The sequence below is a fragment of the Lathyrus oleraceus genome, chromosome 4 (assembly GCF_024323335.1).
Source record: "Lathyrus oleraceus cultivar Zhongwan6 chromosome 4, CAAS_Psat_ZW6_1.0, whole genome shotgun sequence".
Taxonomy (NCBI): domain Eukaryota; kingdom Viridiplantae; phylum Streptophyta; class Magnoliopsida; order Fabales; family Fabaceae; genus Lathyrus; species Lathyrus oleraceus.
Window position 1 is genome coordinate 151,125,663 of NC_066582.1, and position 14,112 is coordinate 151,139,774.

The 14,112-nt window shown below is 43.9% G+C and overlaps 1 protein-coding gene and 1 long non-coding RNA gene across 4 annotated transcripts in view; one reads left to right on the forward strand and one right to left on the reverse strand.

Annotated features, from left to right (window-relative positions):
- Positions 1-2,096: 2,096 nt before the first annotated feature.
- On the reverse strand, positions 2,097-4,356 carry LOC127074224 (uncharacterized). Its single transcript, XR_007785955.1, has 4 exons — positions 4,210-4,356; positions 3,118-4,022; positions 2,681-3,014; positions 2,097-2,313 (listed from the first exon to the last, which is right to left on the reverse strand). It is a non-coding gene; the product is annotated as an uncharacterized LOC127074224 (long non-coding RNA).
- Positions 4,357-4,605: 249 nt separating this feature from the next.
- The window catches only part of LOC127074223 (uncharacterized), a 29,347-nt gene continuing 19,840 nt past the window's right edge, over positions 4,606-14,112 (forward strand). Inside the window, exons 1-3 of one of the 3 annotated variants that reach the window (XM_051015528.1) lie at positions 4,606-4,752; positions 5,978-6,043; positions 10,546-13,900. In XM_051015528.1, the coding sequence (XP_050871485.1) occupies positions 10,605-13,900 (3,296 nt within the window). In that variant the 5' untranslated portion in view covers positions 4,606-4,752; positions 5,978-6,043; positions 10,546-10,604. The remainder of the gene's footprint in view (positions 4,753-5,977; positions 6,044-10,545; positions 13,901-14,112) is intronic. The other 2 variants (XR_007785953.1, XR_007785954.1) reach the window with 2 other exon arrangements.

The following is a 14,112-nucleotide window of genomic DNA, read 5'->3' on the forward strand; positions in this document are numbered from 1 at the left end:
GCAAGGTAGAAAGATGAACGGAAACGGCAACATGAACACCAAACTTCCAGTATTTGACGGTAAAAACTGGAATCGTTGGATGATCCAAATGCGCATATTGTTCGGTGCTCAAGATGTTTTAGATCTTGTCACTGATGGTTATGTTCCGGTAGCAGCAGATGCGACGGATGAACAGAAAAACGCGCAGAAGGAAGTAAGGAAGAAGGATCAGAAAGCATTGTTCTTCATTCATCAATGTGTTGATGTAAATGTGTTTGAAAAGATTGCAGATTCAACGACAGCAAAGGTTGCGTGGGACACACTGGTTAGATGTTATGGTGGTGACGCATCAGTGAAGAAGGTGAAGCTTCAGTCCTTGAGAAAGCAATATGAGAATCTCAACATGAAGAATAATGAGAAAGTTTCTGAATATATCTCCAGAGTGTTTCTGATCACTAATGAGATGAAAGCGTGTGGAGAAACTCTTTCTGAAGAAACAATCATGGAGAAGGTATTGAGATCCCTTACCTCTCAATTTGATTACATTGTAGTAGCAATAGAACATTCCAAAGATTTGAGCACCATGAGAATTGAAGAGCTGCAGAGCAGTCTAGAAGCGCAAGAGTTGCGTTTGACTGAGAGAACTTCTGAAAGGGAAGTAGAGCAGCAGGCTCTGAAAGCAACTTCTGATAGGAGGTATCAGAAGCCAGAAGAAGATCTGATGGTGGTCAGAAGTCAGAAAGCTCAACCTCTGATAGACAAAAGAATGCTCAAAAGGGAAAAGAGAAGTATGACAAGAAGAAGATCCAATGTTACTGTTGTAAGAAGTTTGGTCACGTTGCTAGAGACTGTTGGTCAAACAAGGAGAGAAAATCAGAAGAAGTAAATATATCCAAAAGTTCTGATGACGAATCTGTGCTATTGATGGCCTCTGAATCTGATGATCTGGATCGGATAGACTGGTGGTATATGGACACTGGCTGTTCAAATCATCTTACTGAAAACAAGAAATGGCTGGTTGACTTTGACTCTGAAAAGAGGACAAAGATCAGATATGTTGATGACAAATATCTTAATGCAGAAGGTATGGGAAATGTCAGAGTGATTCTGAACAATGGGAAAACAACATTGATTCAGAATGCGTGGTATGTACCTAGCATCAGAAGCAATCTGATGAGTGTGGAACAATTAATTGAGAAAGGTTTTTCAGTTACCATGAAGGACAATCTTCTGAAGCTGTATGACTGCAATCAGAAGTTGATTATGGAGTCAGAACAGGGAAGGAATAGAACATTCAAGGTGAATGTCAGAATTGTAGACTCAGAATGTCTTAGTGCAACAAGTGCTGAGAAGGAGAGTGAGTTGTGGCACAGAAGATTTGGTCATTTGAATTTCAGAAGCTTAAAACATCTGAATTCAAAGAAGTTGGTACATGGAATTCCTGCAATTAAGAAGCCTGAAAAGTCATGCAAAGTTTGCATGGAAGGAAAACAACCACGATTGCCATTTGCGTCAGAAACTGCTCCAAGAGCAAAACATGCCTTGGGAGTTGTACATTCTGATGTGTGTGGTCCATTTCCAGTAGCATCGATTGGAGGGAATAAATACTTTGTGTTATTTGTTGATGAATTCACAAGAATGACATGGGTATTGTAGCACCTCAAATTTGCACCTCCCATTTGTACATTCATTTCATTTTTTTAGGTCGTTAACATCACATTAACATTGCCTTAGCATTGCATAGCATATTGCATTTTATCATGCGAGACTGATCAGAAGAAGTCATCTGTGCAAGAGAGCAAGGGATTTTCACGTTGGAAAAGGTCCTATGGTCGTTCTAGAAAGCTCATGTGAATTAAGGCTCATGTTGTAGCAAGTTGGCCAAAGTTGGGGGTTCAGGAGTCCACAATGCATAACCAAGTCGGCTGAGGCCCATAAAAGTCAACTGTCTGACCAAATGTCCATATACAACCCGTATCCATTTTTAAACCAAATCCAATTAATCCATAACCAATTGTCCATAAACCAGTTTTGTTATCCAATTAAATCCAATTTAACAGTTTAACAATGATCCAGTTCCAAACTAACTACCATCTAATTTTAAGCCCATTATCCAATTTCATATCCATTTTAACCCTTCCATTTATCCAATTCAATTTTAATGAGTACAATGTTACATGTCCAATAAGACAAAATGAAAATGGAAAAAAATAAAACAATGGAATTGGCAAATGAAGCTGCTAACGGAAGAGCACGAACGGAAGCGCTTTGTTATACTAGTTGCCAACACCGAGCCAGCTGCGGCAAACTCATAGTAGCATTGCATAGTAGTAGCTGCATAATTCATAAAAAAATTCTGCATTTGCATCATAAAAATTCTGCATAATTCATAAAAAAAATTCTGCATTTGCATCATAAAAATTCTGCATAATTCACATAAAAAATTTCTGCATAATTCATAAAAAAAATTCTGCATTTGCATCATAAAAATTCTGCATAATTCATCATAAAAATTCTGCATAATTCACATAAAAAATTCTGCATAATTCATCATAAAAATTCTGCATAATTCACATAAAAAATTCTGCATAATTCATCATAAAAATTCTGCATTGCATCATAAAAAATTCTGCATTGCATCATAAAAATTCTACATAATTCACAAACAAAATTTTGCATTTACTGCATAAAAAAAATTCACCATTTGCATTCACGGCCTACAAGGGAGACCAGATCCATTTGACAGCTTCACATAAGGCTTGGCATCCACAGTTCTTAAGCAATGTAGAAGGTTGAGGTGAATCCAACAGTGAGGCTAGGCTACAGTCAGTTGCAGAATGGCAAGAAGTGTTACCTGCTGCAGACCTGCTACACCATTTGTCTCAATCACCGTTTGACCCTTCAAACACCATCGTGATCCTTGAATCAATTGTGTGAGCGCCAAGCTGCCTGCAAGCCGGCAGTACAGGGTATCAATAGTTGGCAAGGTGCAACAATGTGATGGGAATGCATGTGCGAAGCGCGAAACATGAGACCTGGACAATCAAAATGCAGATGGCAAATTACGAGCTCGCAAACAATTAAGCACATTCCAAATAACGGTGGATCACTTAAAATAACCTGCAAATGCTAACTTACTGGTTCAGCTCTTTCTCTTGATGCAATCAAGAATGATTCAACAACCAAAAGGGAATTATTAGCATTGTTGCTCAGTCACCCTCTATCCCCGTTACAAACTGGAAGGCTACTTCTCCGAAAGTTGCAAGCGATGGATTTGCTCGTGCTAACTCATCTAGTGGTGTGTCTGAATAGTTAGTTTATGCAAAAGCCAGGCAGATAGCTCCATCCGGCCATTTGGGCTCACCCGGCAATGCTGGTGTGGCTGGAAACTCCAGTGACATGACAGTGCAGCAGTTCAGTCTTCATAGTAGAGGTGCTCGAGGATTTTCGAAGCAATCTGTTGTAGCTGGTGATGGAACGCCTTATATGCGTCCATATCAGTCTTCTGCAAACATGAGCTTAGGTGCTGTTAGCCTTTGAATGCGAAAGCTTCATCATGTGGTTCTGGTTCGGAACATGAAAAAATACAGTACAACCAACAATTAACCCAACCTGCTTCCCAGGTTACCATAACTGACACTGCACAAATTGATAAACCTGCAATGTATCAGAATTTAGAGCAATATTTCAACACAAGCCAGCTGAGTGAAAAAGTGATGCTCTCTCTGAATTTTCTTTAGGCGAGTTTGCAACTGAAACTTGTCAAAGATCACATAAAGAACAAGGCAGTATACATGCTGAATGCGCCACGTAACCAAGTTGCGAGATAGCTTTGCCATGAACCTGTGAAACTATAAGGAATACCAACTCAAAGCATGTGTGCGCCACACCAGTTGTATCTTTAAGCCACCAATCAAAAATGCAGGGAATTTGAACTGAGACTATTTCATGAATCAATGTATCATGCTGCCAAGCTCTATTGAAACACAAGTCAGAGTAACCTAACTAAATGCTGCTGCAATACCAAGCATACCAACACAGGCCTACAATCCAAAAAAACAGTTCAATTCAAATCAATGAGCATCAAGATAATAAACAGTTCAGGGAGTTAAGGGATCCAAACCAGTTCGGTTCAAAACAAGTACCCACAGTTGGGTCTTCAGTGAATAAATCATGAGTGAAGCGTGCCATTCAGTTTCTAAAACACACGTGACTTAATTCAAGACTCACCTTCACTTAAGTGCCAGCTGGACGAATGAGATTGAGCCACCCAAATCTGTTTCTCCAACTTGCCCCTTGGATCAAGCCTATATAAGTGGCAATCATTGCCAATCATGGGGTTCGAACGATTTTTCCCTGATTCCCAGAAGCTTCTGCACTCAGTCCTCACCTTCAGTACACGCTCATTCTCCATTGTTGTGGGAGCTTCATCATTCGAAGCTCCACACGGCAGAGCTAGGCCACCACTTCAGCCTCCTCTTCCACCACATTCACCGTACCAACCTTCGATCATCCTCACAGAGTCTTCAACCACTGTAACGAATTCTCAAAACCTTTGCCACCAACGATCAACGTCTCACCAGAATCACTCCAAGAAAGGTAGAAGAAGAAGAGCATTGAATACAAGTGGAGGCGAAGCTCGCGGCAAGGAGAAATTCTAACCGAATTCAAGAAGATTGCAAGCACTGAAACAGAAGGAAGAAGAACGCGGCGACACATCAAAACCGATCCATTCGTAGCCGACGCCGATCCGTCCTCCCGTCGTCATTGCCGGTGAGTTATTGTTCTTCTTTTTCGTCGTGCTCGAGTAATTTGTTGATGCCGTTGCGATTCGGCTCCGTAGATTAGGATAGCTGATGTTGTTGATTTCGTAAGTTTGAGTAGTTGATTGTTGATGGTGGATGGACGCGAATCGCGTTAGACTGTTGAACGATCCGAGATGGTGAAGTGTCCGCGAACAACGATGTTTGCTGGTGAAGGTCAGGGTGATGACGAATGTGATGTTCGCACGGAGTTTTCTTTAAGCACTTTGTCAACGGCAAGCGCTTCATTTGCTTGTGTAGCTTTTGCGAAAAGCGCGTTTGGTGAATTCTTCTTGGACTTCACCTATACGCTTCCTCACATGTGTATTTCTATGTTCCAGATGGTTAGATGCTGATTAGAAGAATTAGGATTATGTAGAAGCATTAGATCTCAGATTAATAGGCTAGTTAATTAGTTCTTAGGACTTTAATTAGGTATTAAAATTTGGTCTTAGAGCTAATTAGTCACTAGAACTAAACAGAGTTTTAGGAATTATCAAACTTAGATTTTCCATAAAGAAAAACATTTGAAGGAGTATTAAAGATTAATTTTAGGATTAATTGTGGACCATTAGAAATACTGTTGATTTAGAATTAATTCTAGGATTAGTTTAAATAGATTTTAGAAGCTACTTAGAATTTTAGTGGTTGATAGAAGTCATTTGAAACATTAATTTTAGGATTAGAATTAGATAATCTCTTGGAATTTTTAGAATGTTAAATCTAGTGTAGATTTTAATTGATTTTAGTTAGGAGTTTCATTCGATTAATCCCTAATTGTGAAATGACTATTCTACCCCTAGGCTTAGAAATAATTCAATCTTGCATGCTCCCTTAATTTTAGGACATGTTGTCACTTGAGTAAATGAATTTTATGTGGAGTATCAGCTTCTGTTCTGGATTTTTTCCCTCTTTTGACCCTAGGCTTTGACCTAGTGGTTTGGACTCACTGTTTGGATTATGGATTTCAGGTTCAAAGGCACATTGCCATGATTGGAGTGCCTCATTCATTTAAGCCTGATTATTGGTTGATGTCGGCTAACATTGTGTTGTTTTGTAGGCTTTGAGAACAAATTCACTTGTGCTTGTGCCTGGCTCATTGTCTGATGATGCTTTGTCTGTCTGTTTAATGTTGACTGTTGGTTGTTTGTCTATACAGTATACAGTTTAACTGATTGTTTTAGATTTTTTCACAGGTACCTAAGTGGCTTTGAGTTCATTTTGAACTTTGCTTTGCTAGCTTGTGGTTGCTTACCACTGAGGTATAATCTTCTGACTTCATGTAGTCTGGAGACCCGGCTGTTATCGGGCCGGGCACATTGTCTGAAGTCCTCCTTAAGAGGCAATGCTTGTGTATGTTTATATTTGTCCTAAGCAGGGAAAGTCCTCATTTGAGGCAATTGGTGGAAGGTAGGGATAAGCAATCTATCCCCCACTATTCTGTGAGTCTTCTCCTTGCTCCCATTACATGGTTGTAGCATTGAGATCCAAGCCCAAGATCTTGTACATTGTACAGTCGAGTCTATGTCCTGAGCGTAGAAGGGTCCCCCCATTCTGGACCCACGCTCCCTTGTCTGATGCTCTCTCTGACTTGAGATAGAAGCAATGAGGCACACCCCTCATCACCTTTCATCTAGCTTCACCTTAGCCCCTCAATGGCAAGGTTAAGAGCTAACCTGACCCCGATACAGAGGCTTGTTTGTTGAGGTTGATATGACCCCTCGACTAAAGCCTAACCCTGATGTTTGAGCCCCCTTGTTGGTGTGTTTATTTCATGCTGTATATGTTTGTGTGGTGTGATTGTATCCCCTAGGTTTGCTAGACTCCGCGTAGTCTCGTTGGCATGACAATTAAGGTAGCACGGTTCCTTCGTATAGGACTTCCTTTCTTGCTTGAGCTTTCCTAAAACACAAACAAACATTATCCCCTCTTAAGGATACGTCCACACCTTCTACTACAGGTGAGTAAGTCTCCAAAGGTCGAGCATCCGGTAGATTGCGTAGTGACGTTGTCCACCTAAAAAACACAAACCAACAGGAATAGTTTAGCCGAACTACGGCAACTCTGATTCTCACGTTCAGGTGAGATACGTAGGCACGAGATGCGATGTCTTGTCGAGTTTGACTAACAACTAACACTAATTCTTTTCTCTCGCCCTCGTTGCGATTGAGACCTTCCCCTTCTCTTGCCCTAGTTGCAATCGAGACCCTTCTTCTTGTTGCATGCTGTTGTGTGTTTTGGGTTCGGATGCTGACATAATTCCATCAATTGGTTGTCGGGCTCCATGTTTGCCCTTTTGAGTGTGTTTTGGTTCGGATGCCGACATAATCCCATCAATTGGTTGTCGGGCTCCATGTTTGCCCTTGTGTGTGTTTTGGTTCGGATGCTGATGTAAGTCCAGTGATTGGCATTCAGGCTCCACGTTTGCCTTTGCCTGTGTTTGTTTGTGTGCGTGTTAGCCGAGCTACGAATGCTCTGATTCTCCTTCGTCCAAAGGAGATACGTATGCATAGGATGCGACATCCTAGCGAGCATGTGTCGTTTCCCCAGTCCGAACTACTTTGACTCTGATGTCTATGCTTGATAGACTAAGTAGGCCCAGGATGCGATATCCTGCCGAGTCAGTCTCAGTCTTGTTTGTTTCCTCGTGTCTCTTTCAGCCTGTATAGATGTTTATTTGAGCAGTGTTTTAGCAACCATTTTCCTTCCTATTGTGCGTGGATCCCGTCGAGTACGACGGATGCGTAGGGGTGCTAATACCTTCCCTTCGCATAACCGACTCCCGATCCCATTCTCTCTGGTCGCGAGACCATGTTCTTTCCAGGTTTACTCTGAGCGTTTCCTTTCCCTCTTTTGGGATAAATAACGCACGGTGGCGGCTCTGTTGTTCTTGTTTTCCCGCCGGTTTTTCGCGTAATGCGACAGCTGGCGACTCTGCTGGGGACTCAGAGAAGTTGACCTGTGCTGGTCCTTCTTCCCTAAGCGAGTCTCTCCTAGCGTTCTCTAGGTTAGGGCTTTGGTTGCTATTTACTGTTATTTATTGCATTCATTTGTATATATGTGCATTTATTATTTGCATTTATTGTGTGCATTAATGTTTGCATTCATTCATATTCATCTGCTGTGTTGGCTGTGTGTTCTCTGTTTGGGATGGGTGATACTCGAGGTAAAAGGCCCAATACCCAGGCTATGAGTGCAATCTAGGAAACCTAGGAATAGAGTGATTCATGGGAAGCGGGTGGTGTACGCCACTTAGCGGAACATTGATATCACGAGCAGTTCAGACTCTGATGGGGTATTATCGGTGCATACATCTGGTGTGCACAGGATGATATTCTTGAAAGGGTTGTTTATCCTGCGTTTCTCTCGACCTTACCCTGGCCTAGATGACACCCGTGAGTGGGGAGGGAATGATCATTTTAACAGGTACAGATGGTGACTGTTGGTGACTGATGGTGACCGTTGGTGACTCAGTATGTTCCTGTTGGTGACTCAGTTCCTCAGATTGGGTTCAGACGACAGTTGACCAGTTGACTTTGGGTTTTAGATGATTGTTATCAGAATTCAAGCCGAAGTTTTGATCCTGTGTTCAGAGATGCACAGCTTGCCAGTCGTGTCTGCATCATGTGCATCATAGCATGTTTATTTTTCAAAAGAAATGCAATGAAAAAAATTATTAAAAAAAAAAAAAAAAAAAAAAAAAAAAAAAAAAAGAAGAAACTAATCCTTGCATGCATATCATTTCTCAGGTACATTCCAGAGCTTGATTCATTGATAGAGATGGCAACAGTTCCCGAGCCGAAGCGGAAGACTTGTTCCTACATTTTCCACCGTGAGCCTTTGACATCTCTGATTGAGTTGAGTAGTCTTGTGACCAGTGATCGTCTGAGGGGGTTCGTGGATCAGTATGGGGATATTATGACTCTGTTGAAGATGGTAGTCGACCCGGTGCCGTTACAGACACTTCTTCAGTTCTATGACCCAGAGCTTAGATGTTTCACTTTCCAGGACTATCAGTTGGCGCCTACTCTCGAGGAGTACTCCATTCTGTTGGGTGTCCCTGTTCGGCATCAGGTTCCTTTCCTGGACGTACCGAAGGAGGTTGACTTCAGGGTTATTGCTAGGGCTTTGCATCTAAGTATCCGAGATATCAGTGATAGTTGGAAGACCAATGGGGACGTTGTGGGTCTACCCTTGAAGTTTCTGCTGAGAGTTGCTAGAGGAGAAGCAGAGAAGGGGAATTGGGGAGCTTTTCATGCCCAGCTTGCTGTGATGATCTATGGGATCGTCCTGTTTCCTAGTATGCCCAACTTTATTGACTATGCTGCAGTCTGCATCTTCATTGGAAGGAATCCAGTTCCTACTCTGTTAGCTGACACTTACTATGCTATCCACAGTAGGCATGGTAAGGGTGGGGCCATCAGGTGTTGTCTCCCACTGTTGCTCAGATGGTTCATGTCTCTCCTACCAGTCAGTGGGCCGTTTGTCGATGCTCAGAGCACTTATAGGTGGACTCAGAGGGTGATGTCTCTCACTTCATATGATATCAGATGGCAGTCATACCGGATGGATGTGCGAGATGTTATTATGAGTTGTGGAGAATTCCGGAACGTGCCACTTGTGGGGACCAAGGGTTGCATCAATTACAACCCAGTTCTTTCCCTTCGCCAGTTGGGATTCATTATGAGTAGAAGGCCACTTGAAGCTGAGATAGCTGAGAGTGTGTATTTTGAGAAGAAAAATGACCCTGTTAGATTGGAGCAGATTGGAAGAGCCTGGAAGTCCATTGGTGTCAGAGATGGATCCATTTTGGGGAAGAAGTTTGCCATTGCTATGCCTGATTACACAGATTGGGTGAAGAAAAGAGTGGAAACTTTATTGCTACCCTATGATAGGATGAGTCCGTTGCAAGTGCAACCACCCTTGATTCTTGCTAGTACTGTGCCTGCTGAACAGTATAAGCAAGCTCTGATGGAGAATCGTCGCCTGAAGGAGAAAGAGCAGGATGCCCAGATGGAGTTGTACCAAGCCAAAGCTGAAAAGCTGAACATGTCTCATCAACTCAGAGACGTCCAGAGTGCAGATGTTGGGGGAGTCGGGAGTAAGAAGAGATCTTATTCAGAGATGGAGACCTTGTTAAATGCAGAGCACAGAGAGTGTTTGAGATTGCAGAGAGCTGAAGCCGGTTATCTGAAGAAGATCAGAGACTTGGAGAAGCAACTCAAAGCCAAAGATATCCAGATGAAGAAAGAAGTCGACCAGAGACTTGCATCAGAAACCCAGCTAGGGGCCGAAGTTATTGAGCTTAGAAGACAGTTGAAGGAGAAGATCACTCCCTTGCCAGAATGTTCAGAGTGTGAACTGTTGATAGACCAGTGTCACTACTTGAAGACGCTCATTCCTGGAAGTAACTTGTCGTAGCTTGTATTTCCCGATGTTTATGTTGTGAATCACCCCCAGGCTTGTTGGATGGGATTCATTTGTTGTACTTTTTGGATATTTGGATCTTTGTTGTATGATCCAGCTGCTCAATTATAGATGAGATTTTGGTTTCACTCTGTATTCATTGCTCAGTTGTATGATGTCTCTATATCTCCCTGTTGCTTTTGCGTTGTTGCAGGTTGTCATTTCTTGAGATGAATCAGGCTCTTTGAATGCCTGAGAAATGATCATTTCATGTGCATCATATGCATTGGCATCATACACATAACATTTGCATAACAGGTGTTCTTAAGCCGACTTCTCACTCTGGTTCCTGTGTCAGGCAGGATAGCTGATCAACGACCTCACCGGTATTCTACGAGACTCAATCAGCGAAGAAGCATGGATCAGGTTCAGGCTGAGATGGCTGAGATGAGGGCGAACATGGCCCAATTTTTGACGATGATGCAAGGGGTTGCTCAGGGTCAGGAGGAGCTCCGTGCTTTGGTTCAGAGACAGGAAACGGTTATTCAGGCGTCTAACCACGGTTCACCTATTGCTCCACCTGGTTTCGAAAATGCCAACGTTGCTGCTGCTCCTGTTTATGGTTATGCCACGGGAGAAGAACTCAGGGGTATAAGGGTTGATGGTCAGCCTCTTGCTGCAGAGGTTAATGCCAGAGCTACCAGGGCTCCGGCGCGTCATCCAGCTCCTTTTGTTGATAGACAAGAGGACATGTTCACAATGATGGGAGAAGACGATGGTGATGTTGCTAGAAATGAAGATAGGGATCGTAAAGTCGATGCCCTGGCTGAAAAAATTAGGGCGATGGAATGCCAGAATTCTCTTGGGTTCGATGTCACGAACATGGGGTTGGTCGAAGGTCTGAGGATTCCCCACAAATTCAAAGCGCCCACCTTTGACAAGTACAACGGTACTTCTTGCCCTCGCACCCACGTGCAGGCTTACTATCGGAAGATCTCGGCATATACAGATGACGAGAAAATGTGGATGTACTTCTTTCAAGATAGCCTATCTGGGGCATCTTTAGATTGGTACATGGAACTCAAACGAGACTCTATCCGATGCTGGAGAGATCTGGGAGAAGCTTTTCTCAGACAATATAAACACAATATGGATATGGCACCGAGCAGGACTCAGCTGCAGAGTCTGTGCCAGAAAAGTAATGAGAGCTTCAAAGAATACGCCCAGAGGTGGCGTGAGCTTGCTGCCAGGGTCCAACCCCCTATGCTGGAGAGGGAGTTGACTGATATGTTCATTGGCACACTGCAGGGAGTGTTCATGGACCGAATGGGGAGTTGCCCATTCGGAAGCTTCTCTGATGTGGTAATCTGCGGTGAGAGAACCGAGAGTTTGATCAAAGCTGGAAGGATCAACGATGCGGGTTCCTCTTCATCAAAGAAACCTTTCTCTGGGGCACCTCGCCGTAGAGAAGGTGAAACCAGTGCTGTTCAGCATCGCCGGGGGCCGAACAGAAATCAGCATCAATATAGACAGGTTGCTGCAGTGACCATCCCTGCACCGCAACAACGTCCACCTCCTCAACAACCAAGACAACAACAACAACAGCAACAACGTCCTTATCAGCCGAGGCAGAGGCTGCAACCGGATAGAAGGTTTGACCCGTTACCTATGTCATATGCTGAGCTTCTGCCCGAATTGCTCAGATTGGGTTTTGTGGAACTAAGAACCATGGCTCCACCAACCGTTTTGCCACCTGGGTACGATGCAAATGTCCGGTGCGATTTCCATTCTGGGGCACCAGGACATCATATAGAGAAATGTCGGGCTTTCCAGCACAAAGTCCAAGATTTGATCGATTCTAAGACGATCAATTTCTCCCCTGTGCCGAATGTTGTGAACAACCCTATGCCTGCGCATGGTGCTCATAGGGTAAATTATATTGAAGGGGATGAATCTGAAGATATGGTGATCAGTGTGGATGAGATTCAGACTTCTCTATTGGTTATTAAAGACCGTCTACTGAATAGCGGTGTTCATCCGGGCTGTGATGGAGATTGCCTGGGCTGTGCAGAGGCTGAGAACGGTTGTGAACTACTGCGGGCTGGTATCCAGGGTTTGATGGATCAGGGCCATGTTCAATTTGGTAGGGCTGATAACAGAGGTCATGGGGCAGTGTCTACTGTCACTATCTTCTTCAAGCCAGCTGAAAGGCGTGCGCCTACAACCAGTGGTAATCCAGTTACCATCTCCACACCAGTTTCCACCAATATTCCGACAACAATCGTCGCTCCGGTTAGAAGGGCCGAGAATAATAATGCTGTGCCTTGGAGGTATGACAATGCCTACCGAAGCAACAGGAGGGCTGAGAACAGGGTCAAGCCTTCAAATCAAGCGCCCGTGACGATTTTTGCACCTGCTAGTAAAGCTCCGGTCGTTGTGGGTCCTGCTGTGGACAATGTGGGTGGACCCGGAGGCTTTACCCGTAGTGGTCGGCTGTTTGCGCCTCAACAGTTGAGGGATGCCAATGCTGAGGCATCTGCTAAAGCTAAGGGCAAACAGGCCGTTGTTGATGAAGTTCCTGCTCAAACAAATGTGCCTGGTGGCTCGTTTGAGAAGGACGTGGAGGAATTCATGAGGATAATAAAGAAGAGTGACTACAAGATTGTAGATCAGCTCAATCAAACTCCCTCTAAAATCTCTATCCTTTCTCTGCTGTTGTGCTCTGAGGCACATAGAGACGCCTTGCTGAAGATGTTAAACATGGCGTATGTACCTCAGGAGATTTCGGTCAATCAACTGGAAGGTGTAATTGCTAATGTGACTACCCGACACGGTGTAGGGTTCACAGATCTTGATTTGACACCTGAGGGGCGGAATCACAACAAGGCCTTGCACATCACCATGGAGTGTAAGGGGGCTGTGCTGTCACATGTCTTGGTGGACACCGGGTCTTCGTTGAACGTGCTGCCTAAGCAAATATTGAAGAAGATACCGATTGAAGGGGTTGTGCTGACGCCGAGTGACCTGGTTGTGCGTGCATTCGATGGATCCAAGCGTTCTGTCTTTGGTGAAATCACTTTGCCTATAAGGATAGGTCCGGAGGAGTTTGACATTGTCTTCTATGTCATGGACATCCAGCCTGCTTACAGTTGTCTTCTGGGACGTCCATGGATCCATGCAGCAGGAGCAGTCTCATCGACTCTCCACCAGAAGCTCAAATATGTCTGGAACGGTCAGATTGTGACCGTGTGCGGTGAAGAGGATATCTTGGTGAGTCATCTGTCCTCGTTTAAATATGTCGAGGTGGACGGCGAGATCCACGAGACTTTGTGCCAGGCGTTCGAGACCGTGGCTCTGGAGAAGGTAGCCTACGCTGAGCAGAGGAAACCAGGTGCTTCGATCACTTCTTACAAGCAAGCTAAGGAGGTGGTTAACTCTGGTAGAGCTGAGGGCTGGGGCAAGATGGTGGACTTGCCTGTCAAAGAAGATAAGTTTGGCATCGGTTATGAGCCTCTCCGAGCAGAGCAGGGGGCAGCAGGTCCAAGTACCTTCACCAGCGCTGGGCTGATGAATCATGGTGATGTCTTTGCTACTGAGGGTGAAGATGTCGACAGCGACTGTGATCTCGACTGCTGGGTCCGCCCAAGTGCGCCAGGGGAAGTGATCAACAACTGGACTGCCGAGGATATAGTCCAAGTTACTCTCCAGACAGAGTAATTTTCTTTTGTTTTTCTCATTCTGCACAAAACCCTACGTTCTGCCCAAGACGTAGTGGTTCATTGTAGGGCCACATGTTTTCATTGTTTATCATTAATAAAGGACGTTTTGCAAACAATTTTGTGATCCCTGTCTTTCTATTTTGTTTTTCATTTTTCAAAAATAAAAATAAAAATGGCAATGTTTTTGTTTTTGTGACTTTCTTGAA